The 26,084-nt window shown below is 38.9% G+C and overlaps 1 protein-coding gene across 3 annotated transcripts in view; it reads right to left on the bottom strand.

The window, feature by feature from the left end:
• LOC128888507 (agrin-like) overlaps positions 1-26,084 on the bottom strand; it is a 546,810-nt gene that overhangs the window by 177,545 nt on the left and 343,181 nt on the right. For all 3 annotated transcript variants that reach the window (XM_054145409.1, XM_054145410.1, XM_054145411.1), the window contains exon 5: positions 15,332-15,541. In XM_054145409.1, the coding sequence (XP_054001384.1) occupies positions 15,332-15,541 (210 nt within the window). The remainder of the gene's footprint in view (positions 1-15,331; positions 15,542-26,084) is intronic.

Here is a 26,084-nt window from a genome sequence, read left to right as displayed (position 1 = left end):
TATTGGATTCAGTAATAAAGGAAACAATTGACTTTTTTCGAACCTGACGGTGAATTATGCGTGATTAACATTTTAAAGTTTATAATATTGAGGTACATGTTTATTACATATGCGGATATAAAGGTAAAGGTGTCTGTCCAGCACATACGTATTTATAGTAGTTAGTGATTTTTAAGGTTTGAATTACTATTATTTCTTTTAACCCCTTGATCGCGCGACAATTTTTGCTGAAAATTTTAAAAGGCGTAAAGGTGTGAATTTAAAAAAATTTTTTTTATATTTGCAGTTTATCCACAGGACGTTTAGTTTCAGAAATAAAAATTAAAAACTTAAAAGACCTTTTTCCTGAAATTCAATTTTTGCAACGAATAAAACATTTTTAACTAACATAATCCCAAAATGATTTCCAATTTAGGATGTATTCGTCGCCGTCTTCATTTCTCCATTCCTTCCACATTTTGTCCCTACTTGCTCCATCGACGCACACAAGGATCAACGGCTCAAAAACAAGACAGAGGGCGAGAAACGAGAAAGAAAGAAGGGGTTGTAGCGGATATGAAATTGCGTGACGCTGCCGCGCGAACGACGTGTTCGTCGTGTTTCCGCCCCACGTGACGTTCATACGGCGGGCCCCCAGTGTGCAGGGAGCCTTGGAAACCAAGAAACGAGCATCGTCGAATTCCCCAGCGTGCAATTCCGCTTGGTTACATGTTTCTACGTCTCAGTATCTGGCCGTAAGGGCCACGCGTTTCCGTGGCTCGCGCGCGCCGCTGTTTATGGAGGCTCGCTCCTATTTTCTGCCTCGCGTATCCGCTCGCGTGTAAACGCGCGTAACAGCCAGACCTGCGAGAATATTCCGTATTCCGTGCACGGGTGACCCCCTGATCGAAGAGCGAAGAATTTTTACTCCGGCCGTTTCAGAAGTTTCGCAGGGAACGCAAACGTCACGTGCCTCGAAACACCAGACCTAGCGTATGTTTGAATTGCGAAGACCCGTGGAGGGTTCTCGCGATCGAGAGATACACGATCGCGAGAGGGGAGCCTGGTCGAAAGCAATATGTTTTGTTGAAGTGTCTTGGAATAGTGATAAGGAGGTATGGCAGAGTGCTCGACGTGAAATAAAATTCCTGTAGTGGTCTTGGGATCATTGAGGGATTTATTACACTTACTAGTTTTGGTATTTATTGGAGGGCCTCTTCAGAACAACGATTATGAAATTTTTAATAATAATATGTAGGAGTCTAAACGAAAAATAAGGCACGGGGATTCGAATCCACGATCCTCGGATCCACAGTCGACCGCTTTACCTACAAGACCAATCCCGTACCCTACGTTTCGTGTTCTCGTTTGACACCCTTGTTGTTGGATATGGGAGGCGCGGATACTACAATAATGTGTGTGAGAAAAGAACTGAAGGGAGAAATAAGATAAGAAACTTGAATTGAATTACGAGCTTAAAAAAAATATTGACGTGGTAGTATCTCTTATACTTCGTAATGAACCGATATGAATTTCATATTACATAACATTCGAATTTTATGAATGGAGCGTAAACGAAGTGAATTACATGGTGTTAGTTACATTTCTTATACGGACATTCTTTCTCCGGTTCGTTTATGCTAAAAGTGAAATTTCAAGGAAAATATTTGGTATTATCTACCCCTTCAAACCATTTATTTTGGATTTATAGAACACCAACCCTGAACTAGCATTAAAATATTTGTACAAAGAATGTAAAGTCTCATTATAATTTCCACAAGCGTCTCATTGTAAACATTAATCCCAGTCCTCAAACCTTCAATTTATTATTCACTCACTTCTCACCAATCTTTTCTTTTACTACTTTTCATCTTCATTTCCATAATGTAAGCGGACTGAGTATTGTACCAAAATTATTCATAAAATCTCGCAGAGAAATAGTTAACCAATTCCTATTATTTTTCAAGATAATTATGGAACGCATGCACGCGCGATAATAAGCGAGAATCGAGCTCAGCATTTCATGGCGATAACACGCATTGTATCAGCAACAATACTGAAATATATTTGGGAAATACACGATCGCGACGCTACAACCTCGTTATCAGTTCCGCTGAAGCCAAATTGGCCTTAGGAGCAGGGCTACGAGTATTAAATTTACCGTGAGCACTCCAAGTGAATAGAACCGTGAAGATAAGAGGGAAGACAGAGGGGGAAAAATAGGGACGACTCGGCAAGAAAGAAAGCGAAGACAAAAACAGTCCTGCGAGCTGATTACCTGCTTACATACCCTGCGCACAGGGCCGTTCAATGAAATTTATTAATAACTCGCCGCTTTGGTGCTTTTACTTACGTTCCTTGAAAAAACTGAATTACGTTGAAAGGAACGATGTTGGAGTGACTCCTGGCGTCGTGATATGTAATGAGAATTTTTATTAGATTAGGTAAATAAAACGTATACCTTCAGGAAGAGATAGAGGCATTTTAGGAGTATGATTTGTGACAACTATTGCAATTACATTATTTGGGTTACGGAGGCTATGTTAGTTCCAAATACTGCAACATCTTAATGTGCAAAATACAGATTATCTACGATGAGATAAGTTGATTATAGATTCTCTGGAATCAGAGAAGTAGTAAATACGTAACCCTTTGTGATCAAGCAAGTACCATATAGTACTTGGGTCTCCCGGCGTCACATTCAGGACGATATTTCATTCCATGATGCGGGAGCCACTTATAACATGCATAACTGTGCATTCTATATGTTGTTGCGCCAGTTCAATGTCATTATAAATCATGCTGCGGCATAGCTGGGTAAGAATGCCGCCGGCGGAATTAAATTTCGTAGGCAGCAACGCGTTACCATTGTGTCGGGGGTAACGGACACGTGGCTCGAAAGCTACGAGCCACAGAGAGACGCAAACGAGGGAGAGAGCGAGATAGGTGAAGAGCCAGAATGAAAGACAATGTATGTGTAGAAAACAATGTTCCAAGCGTACGGGCGCGTATCCTCGGTATAAACCGTCTACGACGGCGCCTCGAAGCTGCAGCCCCATCAGTTATCGTCAAAACACCATGAAAATACCGCCCGGGCTTTACGCCCGTAATAATTGAAGAGGTTCGCAGCGGCGAGGCGCGCACGAGGAAGACGCCCCCCCGAAATTGAGAGGGGTAAATGGAGAACCGGCCTTAAATTAGGGGAACGGCGATATTAGTTCCCGCGCGCTAGACCTGCCGCGCTCCTAGATCGTTAAATTGCCGCCGCTGGAAATCCGCGGAGCTCGCTCGGTATTTGTAGCAATGTCTCGCGCGAATTGCGAGCATCCACGCGAGAGCTATCTACTGCGAAATGCGCCAGAGGGTACTTGGACGCAAAAAGGATCACAGCCTGCTTGGATTCTGGGGCGAGGAAACCATTAATTAGGTTAAATTTTGTCAAGAAAGTCCTCATCGTATACGCCAAGTTTTGTACGATGTAAGGGGAATGACTCGAGGTATGATCAGCCGGGTGGAACGGCTGAAATGCACACATGGGCCAGTAGAGTCGATGGAGTTTTAGTCAGACGAGGTGGTCGGAAGGAACTTGTCATCTATGTTCACACAAGTAGCATGGTAGTTGTTGCCTGTCATGGGACAAGTAGTATGGGACGCCTGTGGTTAGACAAGAAGTGTTTTTAACTAAATAAGATCAAGTCAGAACACATGGCTAGACAAATAGAAAAAAATCGTTTGTTATTACCTGACTAAGAAGAAATGTTTATGTTCAGCCAGACAAGTAGAAGAAGTGTGTGAAACATAAAACGAGTAGAAGAGTCCATGTATGATCAGACAAATAGAAGGAGAACAAACGTGATCAGAGAAGCAAAGAAAGTGTTCGTGTGGAAACTACTAGAAGAAGGTTGTGGGACGTGAAATGAGTAGAAAAAAACATTAAAAAGCCCATGTATGATCACTGATCAGACAAGTCAAGCAAATGTTCGTGTGGCTGTATAGTGGTTGATTAGTAGAATAAGGATGCCCGTGGTCAGACAAGTCGTACATGGTACCGCGTTACCGCACGGCCATGCAAGTAGCAGAGGATAGTGCATGGTCAGACAAGTAAAATATATGTACATTTATAAGAACGATCACTTGGAATAGTTTCTACGGAAACATTCGAATCCATGGCACTTTGTGTCACCTTCCTCCGAAAAATTCACTTTGAATTATCCACAGGACAATAAACCACTCTACTTTTCACTACTTCGAGAACGATAAATGACGATGCTGATTCGCTCGATAGTGCGATGCTATATTCGAGGCTTTGTACCAACGATACGGGTTACGGCGTTCTTCGCAATGTCCGCGGTGGAAACCATGTATTGGTTACTGTCGTTCATCTTCCCCGAGCAGAGGCGGCGTCTGTGTAGAATTTGCACTGCGCGTGAGAATAAATGGTTCCCAACGGGATACAGTTGGTGTACCGGCGCTTGTTGCGCTGCTTTCCAATTTCTGCGAATGGAGGGAAAGTGTGTACCTTAATTTTCTTAGACAGCTTGACAGAGTAGGGTCAATTTTTGAGATTGATCGCAAGAAATCGTAACGGAGCGAAGCGACGCTGGTGGCTCAACAGTATCAAAACGGATAAACCGTGGGGGGGGGGGGGGGGCACGAATCGTGTTATCGATATCATTCTCTGTGCAATTACTGTTATTGAACCTCGTTGCCATCACCCAATTGAGCACGGGCGTGTATTTTCTGACAATTAATATTGATTATTATTTAATTACACCCGCGTCGACGCATCAATTTCTCACAAATGATATACGAGGTAGCCATTAATCGCGCGACCATACATGTATAATACTGTTGGATTCCGCGCGATCAGCGTGACGTATTTTGCTACTGACACTACCGATACTTTAGAAACAGGTAACATCGTTTAAGCATACCATGTGCCTTTGAAACCACGGCTTTAAATTTATGGTTTTGTACCATATTTCTCGTGTGCATATTCAGAAGGTAACTGGAGTTGTGTATTAAATCTATTTATTAATATTCATCATTTTCTTTAATGAAGTTTAATTAACTATGAGCTGTAATTATAATGCAAAATAGTTATTTAGACTATTCGTTTTACTTCAATATAAGAATATAGTAATTAATCGACGAGAAAGAAGGAAGTATCAGAAGTTTCATAATTTTATTGCTCTTATAGCCAATAAATATTCCTGTATCTACATATTTGGTAGTTGAACTCTTGACAAGGGAATACTTGAACAGATCAAACGTTCCTATATTACTTTTACCATCAAACTGAAGTCAGTTCCTTAGCAAAATGAACAAAAATTCGTGCCTTCTAGAAAGAAAAGTTACAACCATCGTACGCTGGGAAATTTGTTGAAAAATGTCGAGTATTCTCGAGCACAATCACTACTCAGCTCCCAGGAAGAATTTGCGATGAAGAGACGGCTGGAGACGTTGCTCCCAGAAATGAAGATGTATGCTGGAGGATTCCCGTGCATCTTCCGAAACGGACGCGCGGAATACTGTCACGAGCACTGGCATTAGGGCGTCGAGTATGGTTGCCAGAAATCACAGGTATCGGGGATACGACGGAGACTGAAATTGATCCATTTGGAACGTGCACTCGGGTCAATGGCGAGGGGTACAGCGGGAGGGCGGAACTTCTGACGGTAATGTGAAAGAACGTCGAGCAAAGATGGAATGCTACGCGACACGGTTGGTACCCCTGGGTATCGACGAGACGACAAAATCGAATTACTTTGATCAAGGGACCATAGTCTTGTGTGTCGTCTAAATTCCGCGACTTGTCGTTAAATAATTCAGTTACGAAAAAGGATTCGTTTATTTCCTCGTCGACTTATTTAACTACTATACGAGTCAAAGAAAGTTTCTTAGTTGTCGCAGTAATAATGTTATAATGTTTTGTCTTATGTTTATTAGAGAGCTTAAGCTTTAACGGAGAATAATACAAGTTGAGTATATCGTCAAGTAGTATTCGTTAATTAATAGAATTTTAAAAGGAATTATATTCTTCATTAATAAATATTTTGCTAAATCTTCTTGTTCTAAACCTACATAAGTATGAATCCATACGATAAACTTTGAAAAAACGTAAGCCAGAAAAATTAGAAAACATATAAAGAAAGAAAACATACAAACAAGTAAATCTTTCGGCTAGAAAAAGTAAAAAAAAAAATGCAAACAGTCAGTGGAACCTGTAAGCATTTCATTGAGTTGATTCGACATCCTCCCGATGGTAACGAATTCTCTGACTTAATTATGCGATCAGAAATCAGTCTTCTAATAATGTATTTTGGTAATTGATTGCTTTCAAAGGAATCGACAGGATCTTTCAACCTATCAAGCGGATTTCTTTTCGTTTCATTCTGACAGGTCCGCGTTAAGAATGGCTGGGTGAGAACGACCGAGAGATATCGACGATTTACCGTGCAGAAAGTTAGATAAAAGTTGGTCGAGCACCGATTCCACCTCCGCTCGAGGGTGTAATGAAGTGTACCGAAGAGATAGTCCGCGATTAACTTAATTACAACCCATTGGCTTTGACGCGGCCCTCGTACCGCGGGTCGACGTCTGACGCTGTAAAAATTCTCGATCTCGACTTATTAATATCGCTTGAACAGCTCCAGGGTATCGATACCTGCGCGGGGCCATTGCTTAAGTCGAGAAGCCCGCGTATTCAAGTGAAATCCAATCTCGATCGGCAATTAACTTACCGTTCACTCCATTTGCATCGACCACCCGCGCGTCTCCCTTATCCATAATGCAAATCGCCTCGAAGTCAATTAGTTCACGGTTTAAAATCAGCGTTTCATGGGAGTACTGAGATGATAGAGCTACTTACGCGTCGATATTGAACACGGAACCTGTTATCGCCTTCGCGCATTTTAAAAGTGACACGTTCACGTACAATTTAGGAATTATTTTAAATATTGCGATATATGGGTTGTCTAGAAGTTCGTGTCAATTTTTAAGAAAAATTCAAAGACGCATTTGAATTTATATATATTTATATATTGAATTACATAGGTACCGTTCTTCTTCTACAAACTTTTCCATACGAGTAATATTAATGTATAACCTCACACATGTCAACAAATCCTAGTTCTACATATATATTGTTAACAACATGTAAAGCGAATAAATCTCTCTTTTGAAATTTGAAAGCTTCGATAAAGAAGAAAAGAAAACAACAACCTTAACTCGTGGAAAATATGGAGATTTCGCTATGTACTAGCCGTGCGTGATAAGTGGCAACTCTCCGAGGAAGAAACAGGAACGCCAGCCGGGCATTTCCGGTGGTGTGACGTGAGTCGGAAACGAAGGGATTGGGGTTGGTATCCTAGTCGGAAGGGCCACCCTTAAGCCGATAAAATTAATTTAATTTCACGCTACTTTCATCCGTGTACATACGCGATTACAGCGTAGGAAGTAGGGGAGAATAATCTTCGAGAATCGGGGAAATTACGAGAAATTTTCCTAGAAATTCCAGGGTGGTACAAACATTAGGGTGTTCTAGAAAGTATTTCATAGAACCCTCGCTTATTAGCTGACGATATTCACGAAACATAGTTTCATGGATTATGATTTCTTTGAAGTGAATTTCTCTGTAATATTATTTTAATTTCATGATGAAGCAATTAACTGAGTATCTCTTTTTGTTCAATTTGTTATTTGACACATTGTCACAATGATGATGTATTAGTCTGAATAATTCTAGTTTCTTCGAAGCCAAAACCAACGCACATCCACTACTATACAATCAGCATTAAAAAGCTGGGAATCAACAAATATTTTGTAAAAACAATAACCTTTTGTTTGTTAATGAAATCAGAGATTAATATTATCGTTGCAACCTTCTCTTTCGTTATTCAATAACAGATTTACCACTAGCAACGGTTGTTTGTAAATCCACCTAGGAGCGCGGTTTTCAAAGAACACAAAAAACAGAAACTCTTCGAGGTCTCCCCGAAAAAGTGTTCCGCCCACCGGAACGTCGAAACGTCAACTAAATCAGCGAACGAATTGAATTATAGGGGACAGTTTCCCGATTCTTTCTTTCGTTTCTGTTTGCACGCTCGAGCCGCGCGAGTACGTTTCGAAAGCTCTCCATCATTCAACGCTATTGTTTCTCTTCGATATTAAAAACAAAGGCATTGAAGCCTGTTGAAAAAAAACCACTCAAGCAGAAACAGGTCACAATCCACCGCAACAATTCGGACGACGTTATGGCATAAATCAAATAGGACCGATTCGCTGATTTCCACGTGAATTGCACTCAAAATAAATACTACGTCAAAGAATTTCTCACAATGGTTTCATGTCGTATTAGGTTGGTGCATATGAAATGTCGTTTTTCAAGTGTTTCAATCACCCGTGCCAATAACATCCATTATAATCTACTCTGTCGTCAATTGATTACAATCATATCGAAGAGAAGGATATATACTGGAAAGCGCGCACATTAAAATACTAAAGATGTATAGAATAGAAACATTAGAACCTTATTATCAATAATTACGAATACTTGGACTATTCGCGTAATTTTTTTATATGAGTATAAAGTCTGAATATGATGAAAATTGCTGAAAACAAAGTTAGCTTTTAAAGAAGGTTATGTGAGTGTTACAACAATTCAACGATGATCATCTTTTATTAAAAAATTCATTTATTCATCATTATTTTCTACCCTCTGATTATGCAATTAATGAAACAGAAGAAATGCATTTAAAATTAATAAAAATACAGAATTACGTGAAAATTATTTTAATTAAATGCACAATGTTTTATTAAAAATACAGTTAGAGTTTCATTTGTAAGAACGACGTTTCATATGTACCAACTTAATAGAAAAGAGGACGAAAAAACTGATCGGCTTTTAATATTGAATTAAAACAAACAGCTAACTTTAAGCAATACAAAATCGTTTTGTCGTAAGAAAGCTGCCAAAGAGTTGCGCAGAGATATGAGAATGAGGAACACAACGCAGGGGGTTGAGAAACTCGAATACTTTGAGCAGGACGAGAGAATACGGACGCTGAGAAGATAGAACGTCGGAAGGATAACTCGCGCAGGAAAACCACGAGGGACACCGGGCTATTTTACACGATACAGCGACGCTCGTCTCGCATTGTTTGCTCGCGTAATAATTTACGCGCACACGGGAAAGCTGTTAGAAGGGAGACGAGGCAAGTAAGAATGCTGCTGCGTCCGTGTTTCTCTACGCGTGTTCTGTGGAAAATGCGTTCGCGGTTAACAAGAGCACGGAACTCGTAAAATCGAAATTCATGTTCTCATACATTTCTAGATTAACTCATCGTACTCGAAACAGTTGGACTACACGTTCGCAGTTTACTTCAAGGTGATTTTTCTTAAATTTTTAGTCACACCACAAAATGTCTTACTTAGATAATCTTAATATTGTGACTTTTATTTAACGTTTCGACGTAAGATTTTTTTTATTAGTGACAGAAGGTGTTAAGGTGTTATTCAGCCTTTGTGTTACTTTCCACAGCCTTATGTCGTCTTACAATGTTAATTGTGTTTTATGACTCATTTATACTTATTTATTTTCAGATTAATTTATGACTTATTTCTAGTATTATATTTTGAGCTTGCTGGCATTCAGGAACCCACTTATTAGACGTAAGAATACTATAGAAGAATACTATATTCTCGAAATGTGACAAAATTGTATCATAATATATGATAATTAGACGCTTCTCGTAACAAGGAACGTAACAGTTTTTTTTTCTCAGTTCTCGCATTCCATCGTCAGGTTCTCAGTAACGAAGCAACATCAGCATGAGCAGCACCGCGTGCTCGCGTTAAATCACTTCATCTCCACGAAGTGAAAATAGAAAAGAAACTTACGTTCCGACTTCTACAATAAAGACGAACGTTGAATCTGTTTCGCAGTTCTTCCGACTCGAGCAGTTTTGTTTAATAACACGGAAGTTCGCCGCGTTGCGAGTCGTTCGCAGCAAATAGGGAGGGACTGCAACGAAGTAGAAGCACGTCAGATAAGATAAGGACGGGAAAAGGGCGAAAGTAGCTGGTAGAGAGGGCGGACGGGGGCGGAGGAAGAAGGGAAACGACGAGGGTGATATACGCGCACTCGAGTTCGTTCGACTTCCGAACGAGAATTACGGGGACGCAACTTCCTTTTCCTCGCTCGATGTCCTCCGCTTCCTCCGTTCAGCGTCTCCTTTTGACCCTCTTTCAGCTTACCCTTCCGTCGATCGTTCATTGCAGGGTAGATAAAAAGACTACAAATGATAAATCAACAACGCGCAAATGCTGCGTGTTGTTCCAGAAAAAAAAACGTAGATAATCTAAGGAACGTCAACACTGTTTTCCTCGTGTTATCGAAATTGGAGTAATGCACTGGAAATCATGTGTATTTATAATATCTATACATTTTTATTTGTACAATGTTGTATTGTCTTCTTATCTTTATATTAGGTCGTCTTAAAAGTTTACGTCGCTTATACTTCTGCCACTCAAATTAATGTGTGAAACATACACTTAAGTGTTATAAAAAAAGGTAATCTCTCTCATTTTACAATACTCTCTTACCTTTCTGACATAATCATTATACCATCGCTAGAAAATTTCTGTAGTTTTTTTTATTAAATATTGACAGTCTTCAGCACGAACTTATGGCCTAATATTTTAATTATTGTAAGATAGCAAGCAAATGGTCTTCAGGTGAGTCTTTATGTGAACGAATGAAATTAGGTTTGTTTGGTCAAAATAATCGATGATGGACAAATATTTAAATGTGCAATGAAAGAACATACGATGATTCATGAAAAACATAATATACTCGAGACGTAATAGATGGTGTTAATATATAATAATCTACGTTCAAAGTAAAATATATCCTCTCGCTGATTCCATGAATTTAGTAACTCATCCTTCTTCCGAATCACTTGTTGTCGACCATGCAACAAATCCTGGTAAATAAAATGTTATGGAAGCAAACGATTATGCTGCAACTATGCTCGAGTGCTGTCTTCGTTATACGCGACGAGTAAACCGATAGAAAAGCAAGTTCTCCATAGGAAAGCTCGCACAAGAGCTTACTCGTAAACTTGGGTTCATCAGATCAGATTGGGTTCAGAGATCTCAGCGAGTTCTGATCTTACGTGACGTTCTCAGACTTTCCTGGATCTGGAGGCTTTTAAATGTAATTGAAATTGCAGGACGAAAGGAATAGAGCAAGCACGATCTAAGACTGATAGAAACTTTCGGTGGACTTTCTATAACGAAAACCGACAACCAGTTTGACAATGAGTCTCTCGATCACAATATGTAACGTAAAAGATTGAATCAAGAATAGAATTAATCTTCTGCATAAATATGGCTTAATTGAGCAAAGAATAAGACGTTTGAGATTAATTGAAAAATCTTTTCGTCGCATGGTGGAGTGTCATACCTGTTCAAAAGAAGAAATAATCGGAAAATATTTGAGGTTCCCCTTTAGAAAAAAATTAATTAATAATGAAAAAATTCTTTGTTTGAATGTATACTGAATATATAAAATTCATACCACTTTTGGATCTTATTTTAGGTTCTCTTCAGGAATATATTTAATCAATGATTAGTGGCTTAAAACTTTCGCATAGATCGATATCAATTCGCATTCTTCTTCGATCTAAAAGGAATAATTCAAATTCGAAGAGATTAGTCTCTCAATCGATACTACTCCCTCTCATTTTATTAAAATGATTCGCACTCGAAGCGGTTCCTCTCAGAGTCGATACTGTTCTCTCCCACTGTATTAAACTCCGTGCTACTCATTTTGTATCTCACAGCGCCGCAGACACAATCTGCACTCAGAGGCTTGACAATTTTCCTGTCGCGGAACGCTCGCATTTCCTCGACGATCCTGGTTCGGTTCGTCCGAGGAATTGCGGGGAAACTTGAAAGTATTCCAAATAATTTCCATGAACACGTACGACGGCGGTCCCCGTCTCTCTATCCGGGTAATACATTCCATTCGCGGGAAGCCATAAGATTTTCACGGGTTCTCCTGTTCCAAGCGCCCGAGAGGAACGTGTCGATACAAGCGCGCGTAGGCTCGTTTGAATAAAAGATCGTTTTGAGAATCAGCGCGGCTGCAACCCCGGGGGCGAGCTTTCTAACGGAGCAAAAATCGGGTATCGGGCGATGGTTAATTCATGGTGGCGAGATCCCGCCGGACGGGGTTGCGGTAAAAAGGGATCCGAGAGCGATAAAATACATTTCGAGCCGTGTGCTCTTGTTTTTCCCCCTACCACCCACGCGTGCATCCCTTATGTCTTCAAATTTTCCGGATATTCCCCCCTACCATCGACACTTGCATGCTTTATTTTTACATCGGGGGGAAAATGCCTCCGTCGATTCGACTGACAGCAGAGATGAACGCAAACATGGAGCGTCTGGGTAGTCTTGAAGTACGAAGGTAAGGTGAATGTGAAGTAGAAAATGGTACATCGTGGTGAACGAAGTGTGTAACTGGATGTACAAGGAACTATTTGTTCAATGTATTATGCTTGGTTATTGTTAGCATTCGAATGTATACTATATCGAACATTCAGGATATAATTATTACGTGATAGAAAAGCAAATAATTTTGCTAACCAAATAAGTGACCATAAACTCATTCAAATGCGCCTTTGAATTTTTCTTAAAAATTAACACGAATTTCCAGGACAACCCAATAACTTTAGCAAGTATTGGTAAATCTCGAGCAACTAGGCCAATATTTTCTCTTAATCCTAAGATGACTTCTATTGAGTTAACCTTTTAGAGTCTATAAAGAGAGACTTGATAATCATCCAAATATTCTTGCAGATAGGTTACTTAAAACAAGAATCTCAGGAAGATTACACGAAATCCTGAAGAAAATGTATTTTTCTTACAAGCAGATGTGATCTATTAGGAAAATATCGACGTGTTAATTGTATCATAGTATCAAAAATTAGTATATATTAATTTAGACTGATGTAAATTTCTGGATTCTCTTACTAGGTCCATCAAAAGCCTTATAAGCTCTTAAAAGTACAGTGGTTGTAGAAAGTATTCGTACACCGATCAATTTCCAAAAAAAACTATATGAAATTGGTAATTCATTAACTGTTTTTTTATAAACAATGATATTCAACATATTCTTGGAAATCTCTAGAATAGATACAGTACGAAAAGATTAGTTATTCTGTATAAGTGAGAAATCAACAAGAAAAAACAATAAATTGTTAGAAATACAGAAGCAATAAGTATTCGTACAAGTGTTAAATATTTAAAACTTCATTTAAAAAAAAAAACGAAATTTACATTAATTTATAAATAATTAATACTTTTTGGGATTTCCTTTTAATTTTATAATTACTGCAACTCTTCTAAGCATTGAATTAATCATCATTAATGTCGAAGTTATTCGGGGTGAGATCTTCTTTCATTCCTTTATTACAGCATTTTTTAAGTCTTGTTTTACTGGAAATTTAATGTTTTCTAATTCCCACGAAACAATAAACTGATGTGCTTATGTTACAAATTCTACTGTAAATTGTTCGTCATAAGAACCGTGCGAATACTTATTGCTTCTATATTTCTATCAATTTTTCGTATTTTCTTATTAATTTCGCAATATAAATCGTTATATAAATTAGTAATTGTTGTTTGAACTATATTCTAGGGATTTCCGAGAATATGTAGAATATCATTGATTATAAAAAAAGCAGTTAATAAATTACAATTTCAAACAAAAGTTTTTTGGAAAGTTGATGGATGTACGAATACATTCTACACCCACTGTAGGTACTGGAATTAAAAAGCTCATAAATAGGCTTCGAGTAGATACAGAGTTAAATAAAAGTAAATCGTTTGAAGGACTACGGTTAGATTATAATTCAGAATGTAAAAATAAACCCGACTGTTGAATATCCTCCATTATCCTCTTCCAACAAACTGTCCTTTCATGGCGGGAGTAACCAGACATCGGACACGTTTCTTTCGGAATTTCAGCCAGGACAAATGGCTTTACGTCAATTCTGATTTCAGGGACGAACATAACTCCTCGTTTATATCCTTCGTGCCTTCTCCCGCGTCACTGCGCGTCGAATCGTTCAGACGCGAGCGAATCGGGACACCGTGTTTCTATTTTCGCGTCCAAGGATATCCGGCACGAATAATATGACGTGACGTTCTGGAGAGCGTCACGATACCCGGGACATTATCATCGCCGCAGGATATCGCGCGATAAGTTTCCGCTTTCCATCGACAGATCTCTCCCGAGCGAGCGGTGGAAATTTTCGCGGAAGTTCCACGAACGCCATTAGGGAATCGAAACGCTCTGGGATGCTGGTGTTGCGCCAGTGAAAATATTTGCGACACCGTAAATCTCGTGTCTTTCGTTTCTTGCTGAAAGGGGGAAGAAGAGCGGAGAAGAACGAGGAACTAGCTACACTTTGCCTCTGTCGGCTTTCGCGAACGCTATGGATGAAATTTCTCGCATCATCCTCGCTTCTTTCAGCGAAGCGACGACTTCGTTTATATGCATATAAAGTGTCACAGTTGAAGGAGGTCACCTAAACGGTTTTCCCTTTCTTTTATGATATAAAATGTGTTTATAGCGTGATTTATTAAAGTAGGAGAAAGACTGTTCTTCTATGACATTACTCTTCTGAAATCATTGAAATCGTGCCTTAACCTATTCACTGTCAGGCAAAAAAGGGGTTTGCCTGTTGCGCCAAGATGTAATATAGATGTGTAATTTAGGTTATTATTTTGATAATAAAAAGTGACGTTGAATTTGTTGCTTTAAAAAAGAAAATTTCGTAACTCAAAAGACTATAAAACTTATCCCTTGAATAATGGCAATCAATTTGAATTACGAGACATCTCATAGTTGGCAGTGAATGGGTTGAACAATTTCTGTATCACAAAAAATGGGGGAGTTATTTAGATGGCCTATATTTCATTGTATTCCTTATCGTTGACTAATCTCCATTTTAGCTATTCTCATTTTTATAAAAACTTCGTGCTGAGTCCATTTTAATTAAGATACTTGTAGTATTTCGAGACTTGTATTTTTATTTTTCGTATATTTAATTTTAATTTCAGCCTACGAACAATAAAATTGACACTGCACAAATCACAAAATGAGTTATCTTCATCGTTCTCTTCTAGATATTACTCCGATTGATCCTGTACATTAATTCTCCAAATCGTTTTTGAAAACATTCTTTGTGCATCAAGTGTCAATTTTCCACATTGTTTGAATTTTTTGTTGGCGTAAAAGGACACTAAAGTCGAGAAAAATGTAAAGAACTGTACTCACCACATGCTCCTTGGTGTTTCACACGTGTATTTTTTCTCTGATTACAACTGGCCTGCCGTAAGTGGCAGTAGTTGGTGTAGGTCACGCCGTCGGAGCCACAGACAGGTTCAGAGTTCGAAGGACAATCGGTGGGACACTGACACAATGGTTTTCCGGTCTCCAACACGACGCATGTCGCTCCCCAGGAACAATACGTCTTCTCGCAAGGCTCTGGAACGAGAATGAGACCAATTTGTAGAAACTGTCTGTTTATATCTGCCATCCCACGAGCCATAAAATAATGTTCCAACTCTAAAGTTTATAATAGTGAACGATTAGGTTCAGATAACGATTTTCAATAATGAAACGTACTGTTCCACATTTGGGTACATATTTTCTTTCAAAGCGGAACATAGTACAATGTAAACTTGGATTAGAGTAAGTGGCAGCCTTGAGAATCATTGCTTATATTTATTAAAATTTGTGCTGATATTTTTTTTAAAAATACCATGGAAATTTTTACCATGTTCGTCTTTACATAGAATTTATATGTATTAGAATAAGATACCAGGTGTATTTATATGTAATTTTTATTTTCTGAAAAAAAATGATTAGGATATTATTGTAGAAAAACGCGAAGATGATATTTTAGACTCGAGATTGGACGTACCTATTCGTCTCTTTCGATACAGGCATACCCTGACGTGCTCGATCTACCTTTATCGTGTTTGTAAATAGGAATCAGTTTCTGGCATCTGATGTTTACGTTATTCCCGATGTTTGCAGATATGATGTCGATAGAACGTATGTGCAAGGACGCACGCGTACCGGAAGATATGAATAGATATTCACAAACTTGAAATTAGAATATGTGTAAAAATATCAGATTTATAAACAAATTTTTGTCATGTACTTGAGTGGAGAACAAAAATATTCCAAAATATATCTTTATTAAAAAAGTCTTTGTTAAAAAAGGTACAACTACATTTTGCATCTGGACTTGTAGGAAAGATCATTGAAGTAAAACAGAAATTTAAAGCACCTAAGAATCTTTCGATCTTCTTTCATCCGAAATATATATAAAATTTACTCATAAAAATCTTAAAAAATCTACTAAAAAAATTCACAATGTCTGGCACGTAACATTGTCAAAGGATTTACTATTTCTCAACACCGAGCTCATGCCGTTCAGTCGTAAGTCCTTTATTACCAACGTTTCCTTTGCACGTCGCAACTAACTTTGTCACGAGCTTCCAGAAACGAGCGGAGTACAGTTATTTGTTTCCAGTCTTCGTTCCAGCAAAGACGCTTTACCACAGAGGGGCGGCTCGTCGGAGCATTAATCCACCCGACAAGAAATCAACGACGAAGGAATTCGATCAGAGATTCATATTCTCGAGCCTTTCAGTGGCGCGCTTCAAACGCAAACAGTTTCCCAGTTAACCAGTGTTTCAACCGGATATCAAAGCATCCCCTCGATTCGCCCTCTGTTTCTTCCACGGCCTCGCGGATTCCCCGACGAGCGCAGATATTCCGAGTTCACGGTGACTATTTAAGTCCATCGCGGCGCCTACTCGGCCGCTACTATCGCAATAAACAAACAAACAAACAAACAAACAAACAAACAAACAAACAAACAAACAAACAAACAAACAAACAAATAAATTAATAAATAAACATCCTTTATTTTATATCATCGATATGTAATGAAACTAATGAAACTAATTTATCCTTGCATACTGCAAATTCTCTAATCCCTCCGTTGTCGATTATCGATTAACGTATTGAAGATGTCAAATAAATATTGAAACGTTCAAAATACTAACCCTTCGATCCCCAGTTGAACCGAGTTCGCCGTACCACTGTTACAAGTCGCGCTCCTTAACGATCCCCTTTAAACGGAGTCCGCGAAACATTCTTAAGGGAAACTAAGAGACGCTCGGAAAGTTTCGCGGCCTCTGGGTTGGACAGGGGGGCGAAGTTCCAGAACTGAATTACTGCAGCGTCGCGAGCGGAAATTCGTGTTTCGAAGGCTTTGTAGTTCTTACGCCGCCGGGGACAGTCGATAAGAAAACACCAATTAAAGGGAGTCGCTCGGCGGAAATAATTAGCTTCGGCCGATGACGCCGCGGGGACGACGAGAGGAAGAGGGGGACGGGGGGAATTTCCTCGTTGGTCGACGACGAGGATGTCACCCTCCCTCCCCCTTCCCGCGACGACGCCCTTTTCCCCCTACGCCGGACGTTTCTCTCCTTTTTCGTCGTTTTTTTACGCCGCCGTCGAGAAGAGGATTCGAGGAAGCGCAATCAATTTTCCAGGAAAGTTGGCTTCAACCCCCCGAAGGAAGGCTGCCGGGTAACCTCGACGAATAATCCGAGCACCGCGGTCATTAATATGGCGGACAAGTTGATCCCCACCACCGTTGAAAAAAATCGCCAGACCACGGCAACCTCTCGGGGTCGATCGGTTTCCGCCGGCCGCGTGCCTGCGGCTTTCCTTCTTATCCGTGGACTCTCGTCGACCCGAATGCTACACGTCGTCCACGAAGGGTGTGGTCGCAACGACGGACTACCGTGGCCGTAGCAGCGAAGAAAAGAGGGTGACGAAGTGCCGTTCTTACCCTTTGACGATCACTTTTCTTCGCCGCGAATCGACGTGCCCGCGCGGGACACAGCGGAGATATGCTCGCGGATTTGCAGGTTTTGCCGTCATCGCGTCGAGGGAGAAATGCCCGAAGGGGGCGGAGTCGGTTCAAAGCATTCCTGTGTAACGTTTCAATGCTGTCCTTTCCTGTTCCGGGACGAAGCGGATTTTTCTAATATCTCAACCCTCGAAGCCTGCCGGCTGACTCGAGCGGTCCGTTGATGCGTGGATCGCGGGCCGCTCTCATTTGACGAGAGTATAATAATAAATAGAGAGGGAGAGTAATGGGTCATGTGCACGGAAATGTCCTGTGTCGAATGCGATGGTGTTTAGAGCGCTTTGAGCTTTGATTTAAGTTCTGTTTGTGTGATAATTAGAGATGTGGAGATGGGGTAGGTGTAGGGTGCTTCATTAGAATTGGGAAAAGATAAAATATAGAGGTTTCTTTGGAGATACGGTGACTTGTATTAATATTTAGACACTACAGTACTTTATTCATTATTCCATATTGAATATTGGAATTATTATTAATAATGTAGATTGATTAATTGATGAATAGATTATGATTCTTCTTTATGATATTAAAGTTAGGAAACCTGGTGAAATTATATTTAATAACAAGATATAAATAACAGTGAAATTCATTTTACTTATGGATTGATTTATTATATAATTTGGAATCATTTTTATAAATATTAACAAACGATAAGTAAAATTTCTATTTAGAAACTATTTCTTAGGTATTATATGTATTTTTGTGTATATTATTTTAGTAAGTATTCACCCAGATCCATTTATCGTATTTGAAAATGGAGCTCCGTAACCAAATCATCAATATTCAAACCGAATCATTGATACTCCATGAAAATAGATTTCGCGATTACGTCAAACCACGTCAAAATCGATTTCCAAACAAAGCCAGGGATGAAACATTGTTAAGCATATCAAATGTTTTTCATATTTTCTCATGTTTAATCTTCTGAGGTGCACCAAAATTTCCAACTCACCTTGCATATATCCCCTCTCAATATTTTCCGCAAGATTATCGACTTTGGACCGCGACCCAACCTACACGTAAACACGAAGATCACGGTGGAATGTTTGTTTTAAAGAAGCCACGGCAATTACGCTTTTTTTACGAGTGCCATCAGCATCGACTCCCCGTGACCTTATTGCACATCCGCTTACCGTTTGCTCTGGGAACCTGTCCGCTTAAAGAGCTTCTCGCGGTTAGAAACATCGGTGGAAATGAAACGTTTTTCGAACCATCTCTCCCATCCTGTGGCAGCGCAAGGGTGAAAATGTTTGCAGTTTTCCCGAAAATATTTTCCACCTATCGTGTCGCACGCGGTTGAAACGCGAACACGCGGAATTTTAATTGGATGTTCGCAGTTGCTCCTATCGATGGAAATGCCAAGTGTAACGCAATTGCGCCAATTTTTAACCGTTTAACCTGGCAGCAAATTAGCGACGGAATGAATACGTTTCACTCCCGCTGGTTTTATTGTTAAAAGAACTCACTCAAGTGCGCGTTAGTCGAACGAACTCTACCGAGAATTGATTTCCTGTCGTTGAACAGTTCGCGTTGTATCAACCCCTTCATTGTATCAGCTTCGCTCACCATACGATACTCTTCATTGCATCGGTCCCTTTCATCATGCGATAGTGGGCAAAACTATTGGCAGCCTGGTAATTACTTTTTGAAACATTCGGTACGAACACAATATTTTAATTAATATTTTCCTACGCCAAACCGATGAGTGTTGTGGTATGGATTTGCAGGGATATTTTTATTACTAAAGAATAATATTATATATAGTATTATATATAAGAGCTTATCTCTTCCAAGTGTTCAACACCATTCGTGTAATTGAAAAATTTTTGTCTGGTTAGGGCAATGTTATTTTCTTGAAAGACTACCAGCAGCTAAATAGATCTAAACTTCTTAATGAGAAAGAAAATGCATTCATTCTTCGCGTAATAAGCATGTAAATTTTTCTGTCTTTCATTCTTTTCTCCCCTATTGTATTTTCTTTTCTTTTCATCTTTTCTTTAATATTATTGTGATTTCTATGCATATGAATTTAAAACGTAAATACTGTTTATCTTTTTCTACATATTATTTTTACGTCACAAAAATTTGTTCTTCTTTCTTTATCATTCCTATTATTCCTGGTAAATATGTATATCTAAATTTCCTTTATATCGTATACTGTACTTTGTACATTGATGTTTAAATAGACGTTTTCATTTTGTAAGAATAAACAATCATTAAAGTATCAGCATCATATAAAATGCTTTTCAAAAAATATACATACTCAGAAGTATCAGTCTCCAAATAACCCTCCAAGTAACGCAAGCATCACGATTGCAAAGTCCAGTAATTGTAACGATTAATTTTCCCTGAGGTTTCCTCGCGTCACCCTCGGTACTTCCCGGCACTTATCGCATCCCAGCCAGTGATTGTTTCATCGAGACACAGCTTCTCGATACGCTGCTTCTCGGCTCGAGGACATCCTCCGTGATTAATTTACCTCCGGGGGCGTGGAAAAAGCTTTTGAAAATTAATTGGCCCGGATCGTTTGGTTTCCCTGGAATTCGTTTACGCTCAACGACACCACGTACAAAGAGGGTAGGTATCGCTGGAAGATCATCCCCTGGCTTCTTCGGGCCGTAGATATTCCGGGAATGGGGTTAGCTCCTTTCTTGCCACACACGCTGATGCAATCGCCGCGGTACGATCCATATTTCACGTAGTTTATAACGGCAAGGGGCGGTTTACTGCGTTACGGTAAACAGCTCTACGTTAAATAGTGACGTGACGCTTATAGTCAAGTCAGTAGTAAGGGTCAACGCTCCGCGATAACTCTTTTAGCCTTTCTGCTTCCTCCCAAACCTCTACGAGGTCCATTGTTTATTGCAATGTATAATACATAAATCCAGAGACTATTCTTTAAAGATGAGACCAGGACGCGTAAAAATTGATATTGAACAATTTTTTGTTTTGCAAACTATGTACTTAATAGATCTGATTGTTAGGGCTTATTGGCTATATATTAAATAATAACAAAATATTTTTCATCTAGGTTTCCTAATTTAAACCTGACTACCCCCTACACCATTTCTACGTGAACAAAAATTGAAAGTTTCGAAAATAATTTATAACTCTGGAACGGTTTGATCAATTTCGGTAAATAAAATATATGTTGCAGATATAATTAAGATACATTTATATAAAAATTGGGTCTGATAACGAAAGTATTGCACAAAAAATCGGGAACCAATGTCGCAGGAATATCGAAGTGCCCCGAATGTGTGCGGTTATTTATCTTCAAGTTCGTTCGATCGCGATTGATTCAATAACGATCGCGGATGCCCACGCGTTTACCGTTGAATTTCAATATTCATCGTCGGGCACTGTGCACAGAACGGTCGATGAAGTTAATCAATAGCAAATAACGGGCGCACCGAGCTCATAAATTTTTCGGCTTCGGCCGCTTTGATGTCAACCAAGCGACATGTCGTTGCGCCGACCGGTTCGCGATGACCATTCGACCGTGGCGTTTACGAGCTGGAATCTAACGGTCGATTCGAAGGCAGCTCTCCGTGAAACTCATTGAAAATCCAGCATGCTCCATGACTTTCTACTCGAAATGTCAATCGTCTCTATTAAAATAAACGATGAATAAATTCATGGACGGATCGACGGGATTATTATCGGCCTGGGGCGACGAAAGCGCGACAATCGAAGACGCGGAGGGCGCGTGGGTGGCGCGAAGAGCGCATTAATAATTTCGCTCGTAACGATTCCGTGCGTACACGAGCAGTTAAACGATTCCAGTGTAATTACGCGAACGAAACGTAATCATTCACGGGGGTGATGCTTTATTCGTTCGCGTGGAAATATTGATGGATTTATTTGTTTGGATGGAGAGACTTGTAAGCGTCAAATAATAAGGACTTGATCTCGTTAACTCAAAAGAAGTTGCGGAGATTTTGACTTTTGGCTTTGACTCATTTTTAGAAACTTGTTATGTTACGATTGAGTTTTAATTCACGAAGTTGGATGTATCCAAAAGTGTGGCGATAGCATCTTGATCAGATGTCAAAACTTCTTGTGGATATAAGCAATATCAGTAGAAATTTCAAATTAAGAATTTCGAATAAATTCATATATAAAATGAAAATGAGTTGAATGAGCCGGTCATCGTACGAATCGATTAACTCCATAAAACAAAAAGTTGAGAAACGCGATGATACAATCTACATAGTTTTTTAAAATTCCCTTTATAATATAAATTCAAATAAATATTATACAATGCATAAATACAGACGTAGCTTTCATCTAACGGTATACAAAATTAATAAAAAAGAATAGCCAAAATATAATCGTCAGTAATGTTACAATTTTTACGTGACTGGTAGAGTTAATCGATTTGTGCATGGCTCAAATGAACATTGACTCCAATCAATACATGCACAGCTTGTTAGATCGATACACCTCGTTCATTGAAATATCGAAACGAAATTACTGTCCACTGATTCGTAAAATTAATCGCGCGTATAAAATGAATAATTAAATATTTACAATTATTCGTTTACATTATGTATGTTGCTTGAACAATATTTATAAACACCGTTCAACAAATAATTCCTTTTTACTGAAAAAATAAAAAGAAATTCTTGCAATGCAGAGTCCGTCCGCGTTCTGGCCACCATTTTTCTCAATCACGACCTTCCATTTTCGCCATTCTGGGATGCTGTGGGCGACGATAAGTGGTAACGGTCGTATTCCTTTCCCCGGCTACGTGTTATCGCAATTTCCCCCAGTTTTCGCGATGAAATGTGACCAAGAAACGAAGACAGCGTCGCGAACGAGCTCATTCGACGATCGACGCTCTTTAACAGCGGCCATTACCCACACGACACGGATGTCTTGTGTATCGTCCTTTACGATCGTTTTAAAGTACCAGTATGTTCGTATAACGTCGACAGTGCATATAACTGGCCACCTCGTATCGTGATAAGGACGCGGTAGATAACGGTGTGTAAGGGCGGTTTCCGAGGTACCCTTACAGCTGAGATTTTACTGTCCGATAACGTACTAATTCCCCCAAGGTTGCATATATTTCGTCTACACGCTATTAGCAGCGGCGTTTAATTAAATAACATTCTCGCGAGAAATTACTAAGTCCTGCGCGTCGGCCAACGCTAATGTAGTAAATAAGCATTAGAGCTGAAACGTTCGGTTAACAAAAGAACAAATTCACTGGCAGCATTCGCAAAGTTTATCCTTCGAATTGGATTAACTGCTGTTGTTGTGCATTGTATCGAATTGCAAAACACATAATAAGCATTAACGTTCGGTGCAGAATGTAATTCTATGAAGTATTATTTCGATGTTCTCTCATTAGAAAACTAAAATGTGCAATGAAAATTACATTTGGTTGACGCGAAGAGACAATTGTAATTAAGCATACATGGATGTCAGTTAAGCGAGAAAATTTTAAATATGTCGCATGTAACAGTAGAATTTAGAGAATGGCAGAATCATTATTCGAATGACAATCAGGACCTGATTTATTTGAATGAAATTATATTATTTATTAAAAGTTTAGGTGAATTACCACTCAGTCGAATAAGTATTGCAGATTTTTGGTAGATGGTACAAGTCTGAATATATCGGAATGGTTAAAACAAATAACTTGTATACATCCCTTGAGAGATCGAAAGGTTATGGAATAAAATGGTACCTATGTAATTTAATAAATATATGAGACATTTATTACACAAATCGATTAACTCCATAAAACAGAAAGTCGAGAAATGCGATCAAAATGGCCTCTGAAATAATTTATTATTCAATGCCCAAAAAAATGTTGTCGTTTAATAGTGTGAATCTTTATTATTCAGGAAAGTTATAAATATTAAAAATTTACGACTATACCAAGTGCTTTTAAACTTTTCTTAAAAATTGGCAAGAACTTTCTGGACAACCCAATAAATCCATATTTTTATTAGTTTTCTATTATTACTCAAATAAAACTTCGGTCCTCTCTGCTTTTTATAAGCATTTCATGTTAAACACACGCCCTATATTCTGTATTCGCATATTCAAACGTAATGCGTCCATGGCAGCCTCAAGGTACATAAATTATATTCTGATTCCCCAAAAGGGAACGCAGCTGTGGTATTCGAACGCTAACAGCGGAATTTTGAAATTCAGGCGGGCAAACAGGCCTTGGTGATTCGGTGTCACGTTGAATGCTTCGTGGAGCTTCGATTACTAATGAAACAAGAGGAGATCGATCCAGTGGAACACAACGTTACTTGTGTTGATAACACGAGTCGATGATCGGCGAATGTAGTCCGAGTATCTTACTGAAATTACAGAAAGCGATACACTGGACGTGCAAGTGGACTGGTTCCTGTGAAACTTGACTAAAGTACATCCCATTCGTCATTTTTTATAAAATATTTACTTCCTATAAATTTAACATCTTCATTCATTCTTTTTTTTTATTAGTAACAGAAAAATGTTAGAGGTACATGATACAATAGTTTTAGATATACGAGAGTCAAGGTGTTACTCAGTCTTTGTATTTGTTTTCCACAGCCTTATGTCGCCTTACATGTTAATTGTGTTCTATGATCGATTTTTACTTATTTATTTTACGATTAATTTATGACTTAATTTTACAGTGTTATATTCTAAGCTTGTTGGCTTTCAGGAATTCAGTTATAACTCTAGTCGTTTATTCATTCTCAATGTTTCAATTATTCATATTCAATATTCTTCGCAAAAATTTCTAACATGAATTTTTATTACCAAAATATCCCCTCAAAAATATGTTTCTAATTTTCAACGAAGAATTTCTCCACAAGAGAATCTCCTATTTAAGAATCCTCGAGAAAGAATAACGATGTTAAATTAGACAGAAAATCAATAAATAAAAATAATCGTTTGGATGTCTGAAAACGTACTCTTCGTTTGCCTAATGATCATTATTAGTGGCGTATGTCAACGTCGACGTTAAATAGTAAACCCAATATTTGGTAGAACATTTTATTTCGCGTGACAGAGAGCGACCTCGATTTTTGCGTAATTACTGTCAACTTTCGCGTCGCCTGGCGTGGAAAGCAGCGCGCAGCCAACAAGAAGAACCAAGAAAAAGGCGATCGCGTGAAAGGAACCATCCTTCTGGCGGTTCGATTCGAGGCTGTGTCGGTTTCTTGCGGCTGGTTCACGCTTTCCTGGCAACTCGATCATCCGTCATGATCCGTCTTCCTCGTCTATCGAACGGGGCGGCCACTTTTCTTCCAGAAAGTCGTCGGATCGCGTACACGGACGTGTTCCGTGAGAGTAATAACCATTCAGCTAGACCCGCCCAGATGGAGCACTTCTAACCGTTATTCAATTATGTTAATTCATCAGGATTATACGGGATGTTTCGTTTAAAGAAGGAGGGTTCAATATCTCACGAGGGGATGAAGTTATGAAAAAAATGATTTTACAAAAATTGTTTGGTACAAAAGAAGTGTTGGGGAAAATTGAGAAACACATTAATTTTTCGAAATGGAAACTTACGTATTTTTAATCGCAATAAGACAAACATAAATGGATGCATAACGATTTCTCAGCTAGATTCTGGATATGGTTTTTTTAATGGAGGTTCTATTTAAGCATTTATTCAATTACTTCTTCAATTCTATTAGGTGGGAAAAGAAAGGAAGTACATTCGGCGAAGAGGCTTTTCCTACTATCACTAATTAATTCAGCAGTGAGAGGGATAATGGAGTTGCAAATTTTATAAGCATACTCGAAAGTAAAACAAAATCCATTCTGTTAAAAATTAACATCGCATCTTTGAAAAATCACCTGTTTGAAAAAAAAGAGGAACTATTAAATTCTCCTTAGAAGAAGATTAAAGACTTACCTAAGTAATGTAATATTTATTTGGAGTAAATTACTTGTGTAGTTATAGTATTTAAATTTCTTCCATAGGAGGTTTCATCTTTGAGATAAACAATTGTATTATTCGTGAAGCACATGTCTGACTTGTCTGACCATTAGCCGCTAATTCTACTTAAATCGATGCTTACAAATATTGGCATTAGTGTCATCTGGTAG

The sequence above is a fragment of the Hylaeus anthracinus genome, unplaced genomic scaffold (genome assembly GCF_026225885.1).
Source record: "Hylaeus anthracinus isolate JK02 unplaced genomic scaffold, UHH_iyHylAnth1.0_haploid 11994, whole genome shotgun sequence".
In the NCBI taxonomy this organism is placed as follows: Eukaryota; Metazoa; Arthropoda; class Insecta; order Hymenoptera; family Colletidae; genus Hylaeus; species Hylaeus anthracinus.
This window is presented reverse-complemented; position numbering and strand designations above follow the sequence as displayed.